A 16,642-nucleotide genomic window follows, 5' to 3' on the forward strand; every position below is an offset into this window, starting at 1 on the left:
AGGGCTGGAAAATGGGTATATTTGGTTTTAAACAACTTTTCTAATTTCTGTCTTATTTGGCATTGCATTGTAGCTTCAGGCTTGGATTTAGTTGTGTTACGATCCACATGGGGAAACCGTAAGCCAAAATAGCCAAATTTACTGAATGACACCCAAGTGAAAAAATTACCAACAAGATTTGACTTTTTGTAACTTTTACTTTAACACAAATCAGAACCAACTTAAATTAAACATGAATTAGAAGGCAAATAATATTTTGAATAAAGATGTAAATTTCACTTTAAATTGTGGATACAAAGATACGCCTTACACAACCACAAGCAGACATGTGGTACGACATACCTACACGGTTCCAGAATCTGCTGTCCTTTATTCATGCAGGATAGGTCAGGAGTGTTGTCTGTCAATAGTTTTCATCTCAGAGTTTCAAGTGTAAAATCATCATTAGCAAGGCACACTTTCACAAACCCGATCTCTCTCAGATCATGACAGTCCTGATAATGGGGCTTTCCAGCGTTCTTCTTCAACTGACCAACCAATAATATTCCGGTTCATGGTTTGGCCACTTCTGGGAAAACACTCAGATCTTAGCGTCTCCAAGCTATTCACACAGTTTTCCAGGTTTTAGACCTTTTTAGCCTGCTTGCACAGCTCATCCATAAGATCCTGTCTCTTTTTTCTGCCAAGCAGAAAAACTGACATCTTCCAAGATTTACTCCTTTGCTTCAGAAGGATTCTTGTTTGTTTTTGAGTATAATAACAGGAAGTGCTGGAAAATCTCAGGAGTTCTGGCAGCATCTATGAAGCAAGAAACAGAGTTAATGTTTCAACTTGAAACATTAACTCTGTTTCTCTCTCCATAGATGCTGCCAGACCTCCTGAGATTTTCCAGCACTCCCTATTTTTATTTCAGATCTCCTGGAGCCACAGTATTTTGCTTATATTTTCATCTTTCATTCTGTCTGCTTTCTCTTTGTGTGTGCTGAGCGCCTTCACCCTCCACCTCTCCCTGCCTGTAGTCCTCCTTTGTGTCTGCCAGCCACATAGCTTCTGTATCTTAACTTCCTTTCTGTTGGACTGCTTCCAGGTAAGGGTCATCAGGTCACATAGGTCAGTATATCTTATTGTTAAAGAAAATTACAATTGCCCCCTTTGCAATTCATACACACTCTTAAAAATCCTTTTCAAACATTTTTAAAACAATTACAGATTCCCCAGACATTTTAAAGTAATGACAAATTTTCCTGCTTCCAGGTCAAAGGTGCCACATAAGTTTTCCCAAAAAAGGTTTAGCATTTTTCCATCCTATTGTGGCATTCCTCTTTAACTAAAATTTCCTTAAATTTGCTTTGCACATTCCTTTCCTATCACTGGCTTGCTCTTCAGATTCATCCAAATTTGCCCTTGAAGTTATGTTAATGAATTGACCCAAAAAACCAAAGATAAATATCTATTTCAGTCGGTCTAAAATCCATGTCATATTTTTACCACAGTAACACCAAAGGCAAATCTAAGCTCCTCTCCTTCTCATTTGTGAATACTCCAGTAAGTATTTTTTCAATTACATTTCACTGGCCATTGTAAGAAAATGAGCTCAAACAGCAATTATTCTTCATTTTCCACGAAGATTTCTCTGACCAAATGCAGGGGAGTTGCAACATGGCCAGAGATTATTATTTGTTTAATATCTGCACCCAAATCATAAAGAGGAAGAACCTGCAGCTCTGGCACTTTTTCACATCCTCAGGACATCACAAGGTTTTTCAGGATGAATGAAACGCAATGATGACACCACTTACTCCTTTTGACATCACAGACTCTCAATTCTTGAACATACATTATGGCATGGAAAATAATAGCTGTATTCCCATAAGGTGGAACGGTATAGCCTCCCTATCTGTCAAGATTCATCTTACCACCAAATACTGGATGAACCCTCAGTCAGCAGAGAATCTGTACACTCCCTCGGAAAATAATCCAACATCTTATCTAAAAAAGGATTAAATTCCCCACCTGTAATCAAAGTAAGTTTAGGCAGCTCTCCAGCTTTACAGGAGAACCACCTTGAGGTGATTCATACCTGACCAGTACTGGGGAGTAGCTGTCAACAGAATAACTCAACCTTTGCAAAACTTATCACTGTGAGCAAGGTAGACTTGGTAGCAATATTGCTTCCGACTCTTCTATTTCCTTAATTTACAAGAATCTCAGTACATTTGACCTATCCGGGGATTCTTAAATTTGGTATTTTCTTGCCATTTGTAATAAGGTCAGCTTCACTGTTCTTATGTAACCGAGATGCAAAAAAGTCTTAAACTGCCCAAAAAATAATTGAAATGTAGAATTAAAAGTATTAGCCAGAAACTGACCTACTAACATCGACTCTGTCACCCTCCCACAGCAAGCTTGTTTTCCTGCCTTCTCTGTAGTACTGAGCCTTTCTCAAGTGATTAGATGCTTCAATCCCTCCTGCAATCTGTGAACAGTATTTGAAAGACTAGTAGAGCGAACTAACAGAACAGTCTCCCTCCCACACATATTTTCATTCAAAATATTTTGTCTTAACTAAGGCACAGTGAACCAATCTCAATCCCAAATACAATTCTTCCCTTGCAATAACCTGCTCACCAAACTAAAGAAATTTAACTTGCTCAAGATCCTCCCAAATCCAACCTTAATACAAAAATGTAAGTTGCTTTTAGAAGGCAGATATAACATTTTTAATATAAAGAAACAATCACAAGGTGTTTTCACAGGTAAGTAATCAGACAAAAATTAACACCTAGCTAATAAATAATATGTTAGGAGACATGACCAACATTTGAGCAAAGAGGTAGATTTTGAAAAAGTCTTCAAAACGATTGGCCAAATTATCCAGCAATGACCAGAAAGAAAAAAGCCAACCTAGGATAATGATTTTTTTTTAACAGTTTTCAAAGACCCATGAAAAGGTCAATGGCTGGCCGTAGTGCTCCAATAAATAGGTGCTGAATGTAGATATATCTGGAGTCGTCTGAGCCCAGCTAGTCAGACAATAGCCACCAAAGGGCCAGGTAGGGTTTTGCTACAAGAATTGGACAACTTTAAGAGTCTAGTTATGTTGAAGGAGCTCAGAGGAAACAGTTTTCGCTGTTTTGATGTATTGTGAAAGATAGCATTTACTGGAAATAAGAACAAAAGAAAGAGGAACAAGAGAAGATCATATGGCTTATCGAGCCTGCTCTGCCATTCAATTTGATCATGGCTAACCTTAGACTTCAACTCAACTTTTCAGCCTGCTCCCCATATCCCTCAATTCCCTGGGACACTGAAAATCTGTCTCAGCCTTAAATGTATTCAATGATAGCGCATCCACAACCCTCTTGGGTAGAGAATTCCAAAGACACTCAGCCTTTGAATTAAGAAATTTCTCCTAATCTCAGTCCTAAATGATTGGTCCTTTAAGCTGAAGCTGTGCCCCCTTTTTTCTAGATTCCCCAGCTAAAGAAAACAACCTCTCAGTATCTACCCTGTCAAGCCCTTTCATAATCTTAAATGTTCCAATGAGATCACCTCTCATTCTTCTAAAGTCCAGAGGACATAGATCCAATTTGCTCAGTCTCTCAACATAGGACAACCCCCTCATCTCAAGGATTAACCTAGTGAATATTCACTGTACTGCCTCCAATGCAAGTATATCTTTCCTTAACTAATGAGACAAAAACTGCATACAGTATTCCAGTGTGGTCTTGCCAAAGCCCCATACAATTATAGGAAGGTTTCTTTATTCCCGTACTCCAATCCCCTTGCAATAAAGGGCAGCATGCCATTTGTTTTACTAATTGCTTGCTGTACCTGCATGCTAAGTTTTTGTGTTCTTTGTATGAGTACGCCCAAATCTCTCTGAACATTATTTACAAGTTTCAAGCCTTTTAAAAAAAATTCTGCTTTTCTAGTTTTACAACCATAGTCAATAACCTCACATTCCCCCACATTATATTCCATCTGCCACTTTGTTGTCCAAACAGTTAACTTGTCTATACCTCTTTGCAGCCTCCTCACAGCTCACATTCCCACCTAGCTTTGTATCGTCAACAAGCTTAGATGCACTACTCTCTGTACACTGTGTTGCACTGAGTACTGTTTACTTATCTGTTCTTCATTCAAAAACTCACACTTGTTTAGAGCTTGGGTTTCAAACTGGCTGGCCCTATATTCAATCCATCCATCAAAGTAGCACGCAGCAGCACATGGGCCATGACATCATTTACAAAGATTGGTCAAGTCATTACACGCTTCCCACCCCCTTACTTGACTACCACCCCCGACTACCTACCCCTCAACCCTGACTAGCCCACAACCGCCCCTGACTGCCTTCCCCACCCCCCAGCTACACTCCCAACCTTCAATTACCTCCACGGCCTCTAACTCCCTTGCCCCCAATGACCCACCCCCAATCCCCCGACAACCGATCCCCCCACTGAGCACTCCACCAACCAATCCCCCCAGCCACCTGAGCCTCCAGACAACACGACCCCGCCCCACTGACAATCCAAACTGCGCCCCCCCTCATGCCCCCACTAATGTGAGCCAAACTCCCACTGACAACCTGACCCTCCCACACCCCCACTGACCATCCGACATCCGCACTCCCTGACCATCCAAGACACCCTATTACTTAGTTTGTACACACCTTCTCTCTGGCTTCTCTCAGTGGCTGGACCTTTAAACCTACCTGCTTTATGGCCGTTAATGCAGTTAAAAAAGGAGCCGTGTCTTCCTTACCTCTAACTCTGCTGCCCTCTACACTAAGCCTCGGGAACCAACTGCACTGCACCTTTCTCACCTGGCCAAAGTCGAAGGTTAGGCGAGGAAGGTGTGGCTGCATTTCAGGATAAGTAACTAGGAATGGAGTGGCAATTGCCATTGCATGGAAGTTACAGCCCATTTTGTTTTAGCACTGACAATAGAACAGGTCATACTAAAGTCAGAAACAAAATAATAGATCAGTATTAATGAATACTGGGTCAGAATTCATTTATAATCCGAAAGTAAGGGAGCAGCTTACAAACGGTGGCTGTAACATGAGAATTTGGCATTAAATTTAGGAGGGAGATAACATATAAACCAAGAGTTTAAACTTAAATAAGGTTGACTTTAAAAGAATAACATGTAAGCCAACATACTAAATATCAAGAGCTATTAACAGGTAAATCTACAGAAAAAGTGTGGGGTGGGGCAGTGGTGTTTAAAGAAGCATTTAGTGTAATATGTGACCAAAACATACCATTAATGAGAAGTAATTTTACTTGCACAGTGGAGCAACCATGGCCAACAAATGAGGTATTGTGCAGCATAATGCTAATGGAAATAGCTTACACAAATGCCAAGTAAAGTGAGAAACCAATGAACTGGAAAAAATATAGATACAACAAAGGAAAACAAAAAAATGTATTAAGAGCTGCAAACAAAAAACAAAGAAAAACTTGCAATTAATACAAAGACTAATAGTAAATTATTTTTATTATTGGAGGGGAGGGTGATGTGGGCCCATTAGAGATAGACACAGGTGATTCTCTAATAGCAAACAAGCTCATGGCAGACTTATTAAACAGGTACTTGCACAAGGAAGAAAGATAAAATTCCACTGATAGACGACAAACAGAGAATTTATTAGATTCAATACGAGTCCAACAAATAGTAATGAAGAAAATAGTGGGGCTAGGAATAGATAATATCCATCAGGTCCTGGAAATTTAAAACTAACGAAGTTAGGAAACTGCAGAAAAAGTAAAGAAAGGCTGTTCCAGTACAGCTACAACACTGGCATCTATCTGGAAATGTGGAAAATTGCCCAGGTACATCCTTGTTGTGACCGATGCAATTGGTAAAGCGGAGTTATTTAAAAATCCCAGAGGAAAACTTTAAACAACTGTCATAACCTATAATTTTAAGTGTTATGTTTGAGATGCAACTCTAAATTCAGGAATCAGACCACCAGTTCTTGAGGCTTTACATTACATTAAGTAAAACATTTTATTACTTGACACAGGTTAAAATATATATATATGGCTTCACATTACTACTATCATAACTTTTAACAAGTTCCCAAACTAATCTCCATTAAGGCAACAGCAACCCATAGACTTAACCAAACACCAGGCAAAGCATTTTCACCTCACAAATTCAAAATGGAGTTCTTTTCACTGTGGAGCCAGTTGGAGGCTTACAGCTGCCTTTTGATCTCATATTGTCTCTGCTCTACACACCCAAAAAGTGAAGTTATACCTTCCAGCCCCGTTGAATGTGAATTCTCATTGTGTCAACAACCTCTGAATTAAACCTCTCTAACAATAAAACCCCTTTTCTAGTACCAATTTTATTAATAATATGAACATATTGCTTGGTAGCTGCTAGATAGGTGGTAGCTTTCATCCCACTTCTTGAATGGTCTATTCAAAAAAAATGCAAATGCACTCTATCTCTCTTACATATGAAAACTAGCACAAATCAAAGCACCCAGACTAGCTGGCTTTAATCCAAATGAGACACACCCACAAGCTAAACCTCTATTTTAAAAGAAAAATATTTTCCAAAATATTATATACATTAATAGCTTCATGACAATCCTGTATACAAAAAGTAGGGCAAATCCAACCCGGCCAATTACCACCCCATCAGTGTACTCACGATTATTAATAAAGTGATGGAAGGGGTCACCAACAGTGCTATCAAGCAGCACTGCATTAGCAATAACCTGCTCACTGGCGGTCAGTTTGGGTTCCAACAGGGCCACTCAGCTCCTGACCTCATTACAGCCTTGGTTCAAACATGAATGAAACAACTGAATTCCAGAAGTGAGGTGAGCATTTGACCAAGTGTGGCATCAAGGAGCCCTAGCAAAACTGGAGTCAAAGGGAACTGGGGGGGACTCTCTCGGCTGGTTGGAGTCATACCTAGCACAAAGGAAGACAGTTAACATTGTTGGAGATCAATCATCCCAGTTCCAGGGCATCACTGCAGAAGTTCCTCAGGGTAGTGTCCTGGGCCCAATCATCTTCAGCTGCTCCATCAATGACGCTCCTCCCTCCATCATAAGGTCAGAAATCGGGATGTTCGCTGATGATTGCACAATGTTCAGCACCATTCATGACTCCTCAGATACTGAAGCAGTCCATGTCCAAATGCAGCAAGATCTGGTCAATAAACAGGCTTGGGCTGACAAGTGACAGGCAACATTCAGGCCACACAAGTGCCAGGCAATGATCATCTCCAACAATAGAGAATCTAACCATCGCCCCTTAACACTCAATGGCATTACCATCACTGATTCCCCCACTATCAACATCCTGGGAGTTACCATTGTCCAGAAACTGAACTGGACTAGCCATATAAATACTGTGGCTATAACAGCAGGTCAGAGGCTAGGAATCCTGTGGCGAGTAACTCACCTCCTGACTCCCCAAAACCTCTCTATCATCTACAAGGCATAAGTGCGATAGAATGTTTTCCACTTGTTTGGATGAGTGCAGCTCCAACAACACTCAAGAAGCTTGACACCATCCAGGACAAAGCAACCCACTTGATTTGCACCCCACCCATAAACATTCACTCCCCCCTCCACCGACACACAGTTGCAGCAGTGTGTACTATCTAAAAGACACACTGCAGGAACTCACCAAGCCTCCTTAAACAGCACCTGTCTAACCCACTACCACTGCCATCTAGAAGGAGAAGGGCAACAGACACATGGGAACACCACCACCTGGAAGTTCCCCTCCAAGCCGTTCACCATCCTGACTTGGAAATATATCGCCATTCCTTCACTGTCGCTGGGTCAAAATCCCAGAACTCCCTCCCTAACAGCATTGTAGGTGTACCTACACCACATGGACTGCAGCGGTTCAAGAAGGCAGCTCACCATCACCTTCTCAAGGGCAATTACAGATGGGCAATAAATGCTGGCCTAGCCAGCATCGCCTACATCCATGAATGTTTAAGAAAACAAAACTTGCATTTATATAGCCCATTCCATGACCTCAAGACATCCCAAAGTGCTTTATAGCCAATTAAATATTCATAAGTGTGAGAGTGGCCAAAGGCATGAAGGTCTGAAAATTAGTGGCCGAAGACAAAAAAAGTCTGAAAGTCTTTTGTGATGAGGAATTGTGTAGTCATAGCACTTTTTATGATCTGTCGTGAAATGCAATTGCACTCGGCCACTTCAGATGGATGGAATTATTAGACTTCAAGTGGGTAGAAATGTTAGTTTTCCTTTCGTTTACCTTCTATTATTGTCAAGACTGTGGACCAATGCATTTGTATAAAAATACCAAAGTGACCTCAGCTTTTCAGCATTCAATGCAGTTAGTACATATAATGCAGGAGGAAGTCCACGCTGATACCAGAACATGACTTTGCTAGATTACGTACATGTGAAGCGAAGGACTATGGCAGTGCTTCGCAAACTACTTTTCAATGTGACTCCATTTTCATTCACCACCACCTTCTCAAGGTCAGTCCACTCATTCACACCCTCCCTCCCATCCCCACTCTTTCAATCATGCCCTACCACCCTACTCAGCCCCCCACTCACTAATGTCCTCCCTTCTCCACTCAGCCCCCACTCGCACCTTCCCTCTCCATCCCCACTCACTCATCCCCACCTCCATCCTCTTCCCTACCTGGATTTCTTCACTATGCCTGGATGTGAGAAAGCTGGATTGGAAAAGCAGCCATAATGATAACGGATAAAAGGGACAAAAAGGAAACATTTTATAAATTAGACTCAAATCTTAAACTTTTCCAATATATTGATTGATGTGAGAGAGAAGCAGCCGTCAGGGCCCAAACCCCAGGCCTCAGCCCGCATCTCCCCCTGCCGGCTCCGCTGACCAACAATCCCCCCCCCATCCACCCCATGCCCTGGAACTCATTCGCCAGGCCTCGGCCTGCTTCCCCTCCCGCCCAAAGCCCCAGTCCCATTTCCCAGCTCCCACAGCCCAGCTTTACCCACCACAACCCTGCTCCTCTATTTCCCCCGTCCTTGGCCCAGCCCCACTATGGACCCCCTAACCCCGGCTTCACCTTGGTCCCAGTCAACCCTCACCCCCGCCCCCTATCCATCCTGCACCAACAGCAGCGACTTCCACAGAGGAGGCGGCAGCAGGAAGACAGCCCAGCGCAGGAAGGCACCCTGCAGGCTACACACGGGAGCAGCAGTTACTAGGGGCACGGCCTCGTCATCTCCCAATCTTAGGAAGCGAGTCAAATTAGGGGCAGATTAAAGAGAGAGGGGCTGAAAGTGGTTTCCCCAAGCAAGGCAGAAGGCAGAAAAGGGTGGAATCCCGAGATCCAAAAGCCGGAATTCCACCAAACAGCAGAAATTTATCATCCTGAAGGGTAGTCATTGCTATAATATAGGAAATACAGCAGCCAATTTATGCATGACAAGGTCCCACAAACAGCAATGTGAAAATGACTAAATAAGCTGTTCAATGATATTGGCTGAGGGATAAATATGGCCAGACACATTAATGGATACAAAGGACTCAAATCTGATTATTAGTTTTTCAGACAGGGTAACATTATTGGGAGGACTTCATTGTGCACTTAGTCTAAATAGTTCAACCATTTCTACACTTTCCAGTTGCTTATTGTCATGATGCTTGCCACCTGAACCTCCTGACAGTGCTATTGAACCATCCAACCTCATTTCCTTGGGTTATAGAAGTTTAAGTTACAGCCACTCATCAATGATTTAGAATTATAAGAGATTTGTTTGTCTGCACCATTTATTTTGGTTCAACTGAATGCTTACTTAGACAAATAATACTAGTAGTCAGTATGGCAGCAAGCTGACCAGAGCCAGTTCTTCAAAATAATCTATCTGAAAACTGATTATCGTAGCCATGATGCCTTGGTAAGGTTGCATTTGTGGTAGATCGCTGGGACAAGGCCTATGCAAATCAACATATATATCACTTGAGACACTGCAATGTGAGATAGCTTACACATTGGCCTCGAGACAGGTTAGAAAGATATTAAAAGGTGTCACTTTAAGTATTAGGTGTGCCTCTGTTACTAGCAGATTAACTGGCCATTCATGTCATTGCTGTTTGTGGGAACAATGACTGTCTTGTTTGCTTGTCATCAAACTTCAACAGACTCCCTTCTATGCAAAGCACTCAGACATTTGAAAGATATGATAAGTAATCATATACAGATTTGTCTTTCTCGGTTCAGGAGTAAAAAGAGATTGAAGGAAAAGGAAGACTTGCATTTATATAGTACTTTACACGACCACTGGATGTCACAAAGCTCTTTACAACCAATTAAGCACCTCTTTTTTAAGTGGGTCACCATTGTAATGTAGGAAACACAGCAGCCAGTTTGACGCAGCAAACTCCCACAAACTGATGTGATAAATGACCAGATAATCTGCTTTTGTGATATCGACTAAGGGATAAATATCGACCAGGACACTGGGGATAACTCCACTATTCTTCATCAAAATGGTACCACGGGATCTTTTACATCCCAAGTGGGAAGATGGGGCCTTGGTTTAACATCTCATCCGAAAGGCAGCACCTCTGGTTGTGCAGCAGTCTCTCAGTTCTACAATGGAATGTCAGAATTGATTTTTCGCTCAAGTCCTGCAGTTGGGCTTGAACTAGAACCTTGTGACTCGGAGATGAGAGTGCTATCAACTGAGCCACAATTGACAGTAATTTATATTGACAACATTAGATAGTTACCAATAATTGTTGCATATATTGCATCTTGGCATTAGTGGCTGCTACCCAGACCCCTTGAAGTCCTGCTGAGGCAGGATGACGACAGTGAAGTCTCTTTTCCCGAAGAATTTGTTTAGGTTCCCAATGTCAAGGACAATAAGGGAAACTAAGTGACAGGAACAAAGACTTAATACATTCAGATGAGGAAATAGCTGCTTAACAATTTGGATACATTGCAAAATTCACAACACTGAAGGTGCAGCAAACATTTCCTACACACACTAAAATCTTGAGCTCACTCCTATCAGAGAAGTGACAAGCTGAAGCCAAGAACTTCCCTACAAGAAATTAGACCCAAACATCACTAGCTACTCTCACATATCGTAGCATCCAGCAAAAGCATCAGACAGCAAGAATTCAAACCATCCATCTGGGAACAATATGTGCTTGGCAAGGCTCTTAAAAGAACAGCAGTTACTACTGCAATACAATCATACCACAATTGCTCTTCAATCTGGAATAAGAAGTTAAGGAATAAACAACTATTATTCTGTAAGCATTGATTATTACCTCCATCAGGAAAAGTGCACCTCAGTAGAACATCATAACCCAGAGACACTGAATGCACATGTGAAAGCTGGCCCCTACTTTTGCAAGACAATAGAGTATGATTTTCTTGTAAAGGAACAAGGAATAAAAGAGGTGTCTGAAGCCCATTGTCAGAAACATTACCCCAAAAGGACTGGTTCTTCCACAAACTTTGTTACAGGATTTATTCCTTGCTGGACAAGTTCTCGTAAACTTGCAAATGATTTTAAAACTTAATTCTTTCCTCCAATCTCCTTCCAAATAGCTGTAGAACATCAAATGGTAAATGTGCCACCAACATTGGATGTTATTTGGCAACCCACACAGATACAGTCAAACATCATGCTGGCACAGGGAAACTTAAGAGATTGGTAGAGAGAAACAACCCATGGATAAAATTCAACTGTACATCGACCGACAGGTCCCTAAAGATTTGGAATCCACTCCATGCACTGCTCGAAGTTCACTAAATTAATTCCTGGAATGAAGGGATTGTCCAATGAGGAATGATTAAATAGACTGGGTCGTTATTCTCTGGAGTTTAAAAGAATTAGAGGTGATCTCATTCAAACATACAAAATTCTTACGGGCCTCAACAGGCTAGATGCAGAACGATGTTTTCCCTGGCTAGGGTGTCTAGAACTAAGGGACACAGTCTCAGAATAAGGGACAGGTCATTTCAGACTGAGATAAGGAGAATTTCTTCACTCAGAAAATGGTGAATCTTTGGAATTCTCTGCCCCAGAGAGCTTTGGAGGCTCAGTCATTGAGAATGTTCTAGACTGAGGTGGATAGATTTCTACATATTAGAAACAAATGATATAGGGATAGTGCAGGGAAAATGGAATTGAAGTAGAAGATCAACCAAAATCTCATTAAATGGCAGAGAAGGCTCGAAGGGCTGAATGGTCTACTCCTTATGTTGTCTCCACGTCTCCACCTCTCTTTCACTTGCTCCTCCTTTAAGATGGTGCTTAAAACCTAATTCTTTGACCAGGCGTTTGGTCAGCTATCTAATATCTCCCTCTTTGAAGGTGTCAATTTTTGTCTGATAATACCTTGGGACATTTTTACTATGTTAAAGATGCTACATAAATGCAATTATTCCTTGGACGAGTGCAGTTCAAACAATACTCAAGAAGTTCGACATCATCCAGGACAAAGCAGCCTGCTTGATTGGCACCCCATCCACCACCGTAAACATTCATTTCCTCCACCACTGACACACAGTGGCAGCAGCATGCACCATCTACAAGATGCATTGCAGAAACTCACTAAGACTCCTTCGACAGCGCCTTCCAAACCTGCGGCGTCTATCACCTAGAAGGACAAGGGCAGCAGACGCATGGGAACACCATCACCTGCAAGTTCCCCTCCAAGCCACACGGCATCCTGTCTTGGAACTACATTGCCATTGCTTCACTGTTGCTAGGTCAAAATCTTAGTGCTCCCTTCCTGACAGCACTGTGGATATACCTACACCACATGGACTGCAGTGGTTCAAGAAGGCAGGTCATCACCACCTTCTCAAGGGCAATTAGGGAATGGGAAATAAATGCTGACCTAGCCAGCAACACCCACATCCCATAAAAACATAAATTAAAACAACTATTGTTGCAAATGCAGACCCATTAATGTCCATTCAGAAAAGCACACAAAATCTAAGAGCAGCAAAGCAGGAGCAGAAGTCCAACAAAACAGGTCTGTTCTGAAGATGAGTCATATTAGACTCGAAACATTAACTCTCTTTCTCTCTTCACAAATGCTGCCAGACTGCTTAAGTTTTTTCCAGCACTTTCTGTTTTTATGACAGATCTCCATGCCCTTTTCACTACACCTAGGAAGTACACATCACCAGACACAGTGCAGAAGAAAACTAGCCCTTATGAGTTTGGACTCTATATCTGAGAACATCCAGTTACGAGGATCATCTTCAGGCACTATTCTGATGCAGGACTCTACCTAGTACATTCCAAAGTTCTGAAAGGGAAAGTCTGCTTAAAATATTTCTCCTTTTCTCACTGGACAATTGGAATCTATATAATTAAAATTGCTGTGTTTAGCATAAGTCATATTATGAATATAACCCTACTGCAAAATTTGTCACACTTTTCAGATTGGCCAAATGTCCATGTAATTCACTTAAATATATCCACAGTAGCAAAAGGTATCTGTGACAATACTGCTTCCTAATGAATATTTATAGAAAAATAAACTCTATTCAGGAATTCAAAAAAATACTGAACTTAGCAACACTTACCTATTACATCCTTATCATACTTTCAGCAACTTTGCTTTCACACACCACCCTTGGGTTTTCCACGACATTTGTTCTGACAGCTCCTAAAGTTATCCTCACCTGTTTGTATTGTGCAACTCTGTGTACCTTGCTGCTGTTATAATTTCCCATACGCTTCATTTTTTTCCTCTAAGCTTTGCCTACCAGCCACTCATTGACCATTCTACATGCCAGCAATCCCCAAAACCAATATCCCAATGTCTCCACTCCCTGTCTTTAATAGCATGGATCCCAGCTAGTAGTAATAAGAAAAATAATACAATTCATGAAATTTCCTTGATTACTTCAGCCTCCATGTTTACCTGCCTCTTGAAGGTAATCTGATGACACTGATATGGGTTGTGCAGCCCACGTCCTGCAGAGATGCTATTTCAACTGAGATTTACCCCAGACATATTTGACACTGAAAATATGCTACTGATTGGGTACTGCGATATAATCTCCTCTACTTAATGTCTTCACAAAATAGTCCGCATCTGAAACCATGCTACAATACATTAAAGTTCCAACAGAGAGTGTGCCACCACGCTGCCTACTTCTATCATTGCATGACTTCATTAAATTCATTTTCAGATTTGCATGATTGCAAAGATATGTAAGTTCTGAGAAATGGCACCTGTTTTCATTATTCACAGGCTAAGTTATCAAAAATACACAAGCCTATGATGTGGCCGACTCAAAACAAAAAAGCGAAGTTCACTGGAAACTGACATACCATCTGAAAGCTATCAGCGGTACTGTTCAAAACCATTAACAGAATCACTAACTGTTACTCTTCAAAATGCAGCTTTCAATTATGATCAAGGTCTTGCATAGCATTGGTGATGACTAAATCAATTACAACAAAAAGGTACAACAGCATGTTACTGGAGTAGGAACCCAAAGGTAGTGAACTCAAAATTCCAAATGAATTCATAAATATGGTAGTTTGTGGGCGGGCACCAGAAAAACAATTACCATGAAAGCTAGTTCATTAATGTCGTTCAGGAAAAAGAAAATGCTATCCCTACTTAGTCTGATCCACACGTGACTCCAGTCCATGCTATTTGATGGATTTTTAATACTCTCTAAATGGACCAAGTCAGCCATATAAACACTGCACTCTTACACCATAAAGATACAAAATTGTAAAAAAAATATAAAGCACTGCTGGTTCATGCTAACAACTATAATAACCTGCAAGATCCTTGGCTATATTTCAAAACATTGTTCTTAACTTTTGAAATAACTCTCATAACACTTTGCCTCTGGCACAGTGTACAAGATTTATTGGTTTTGTGATAGAAAACAAGCAAGTGAAAGAGCAAGAGTACAAACCAAGTAAAAGAATTCAAGTGAAAACAAAAGATAGAATCAGAGGGACACAGAGAGAAATACAGTAGAGAAAAGGGGAGAAAGGAAGAGAAAGAGAGGAAGGAAGAGAAAGGGAGAAAGGAATGGAGAGACAAAGGACACGAGAGAAAAAAACGTATTTTTGCTTTGATATTAGGTATAAAGCTATGAATTAAAATGAAAATTCTCTATGGATTATTTATAAAAATACAAATATCTTATTACTAAGGTATCAGAGTAGAATGTTTTTTTTAAACCATTATGTCTCAATTTCAAAACGAAGATTTAGGTCTCAGAAGTAAGACATTTTGAATGCATTTACAGGTATCTGCTTGAAAATATTTATTATGTCACCAGGTCAGTGTCTGCAATCGACATGACAATCTGAGGGCAAGGTACAAGCTTGAAAGTAGAAAATCCTACTAATTACCCAATTGAAAACCTTACAATTTTATATTTCAAGGAGGAAATTAGGCTGCTTGATTGGTTAAGAAATCTCATGTGACATCCCTACCAGAGAAAGCCTCCTTTCATAATAAATCAAAATTACAGGAAATACATTCCTGTTAACATTAAGTATGGCCTAGTTCCCAACTGGCTGCAGTGAGGTCCAGCAAAAAAAAACAGGAATAGTCTCTCTGCTACTATTAACTTACTACTTGTCCCAATCTGTGCAACAGATTGTCTCTGGCTACGCCTTTAATAATTCTTTCCTTCCGTGAGTTGCTTACCATATGCTGTATGGCTTCATAAATCTGCTTCAGGAACTCCTGTAATTTAGGCAGGTGTAGGCAGACATCTTGTTGCGATTCAAAAGTGGTGGTCTGGCCCCACTCAACAGCCTTATTCAACCAGTACTCAAAGCCAAAGCTGGAAGCAGAAATGGAAGTTCCTTTGGCCATACCACAAGCCACAAAACTCAAAATCAAGTTTTAATGGTCATTTAATAGGAAAGGGTTCTTCCGCAAACACTGTGGAGCCTGCAAAAGAATGAAGTGAATTTTTAATAACTTTTCAATGAGGCTTCTGAACAATTTTTTTGAAAATCAGAGTATAAATATAATGAATTTTTTGTGCCAAAATGGCAGCAACTGAGTTCTAATAAGTGAATTACTTTAAAATCCATTGCCCAGCTGGGGCTCAAATTTTTACCATCTGAATTTGTCACCACCAGTATTTCATTACAACAGCAATAAAATACTGCTCTGCACAAAGTAACAGTTACCACAAATCTTGAAACATGTATATCCCTTCATGTTTATACACAAAACATTGACTTTTTGTTAAAGTCATCAGACAGACATCACTAAAATAGTTGTCTTTATTGACATTGGTGGAGACACATCCCATAGACGTAAACAATGAGGGAGGAGAGAAATTACAGTGAAGAAAAAATCTGGCATTTCACAAGCCTAAATAGAGAAAAAAAATGTGGTACTAAACTGTGACAAAACCAAGATGCAGATGAGAACATAAACCACACAAGCATTGCTTAAAGCAGTTCATATAGTTCTTTCAATCCCAGTTTTGTAGCCAGTTATGAAAGTACGTTGTTGAAGCAAAAGTAAAATTGATCAGTTATGGATTGGTAAAGGCATATAAACTTAGTGCTATGGCCCTGGAGAGATGAAAAACATCCAACTTAACCTGGCCCAAGTACTCGGGCTAAAATGGCCTTTTGTTATTACTACCTTGGTGAAGCCCTTTC

General features: G+C 40.7%; 1 protein-coding gene across 5 annotated transcripts in view; it reads right to left on the bottom strand.

Moving 5' to 3' along the window:
• The window catches only part of fancc (FA complementation group C), a 233,431-nt gene that overhangs the window by 179,793 nt on the left and 36,996 nt on the right, over positions 1-16,642 (bottom strand). For all 5 annotated transcript variants that reach the window (XM_041185537.1, XM_041185534.1, XM_041185536.1 and 2 more), the window contains exon 2: positions 15,666-15,914. In XM_041185537.1, the coding sequence (XP_041041471.1) occupies positions 15,666-15,836 (171 nt within the window). In that variant the 5' untranslated portion in view covers positions 15,837-15,914. The remainder of the gene's footprint in view (positions 1-15,665; positions 15,915-16,642) is intronic.

This window comes from Carcharodon carcharias, chromosome 4, assembly GCF_017639515.1.
Source record: "Carcharodon carcharias isolate sCarCar2 chromosome 4, sCarCar2.pri, whole genome shotgun sequence".
Lineage (NCBI taxonomy): Eukaryota > Metazoa > Chordata > Chondrichthyes > Lamniformes > Lamnidae > Carcharodon > Carcharodon carcharias.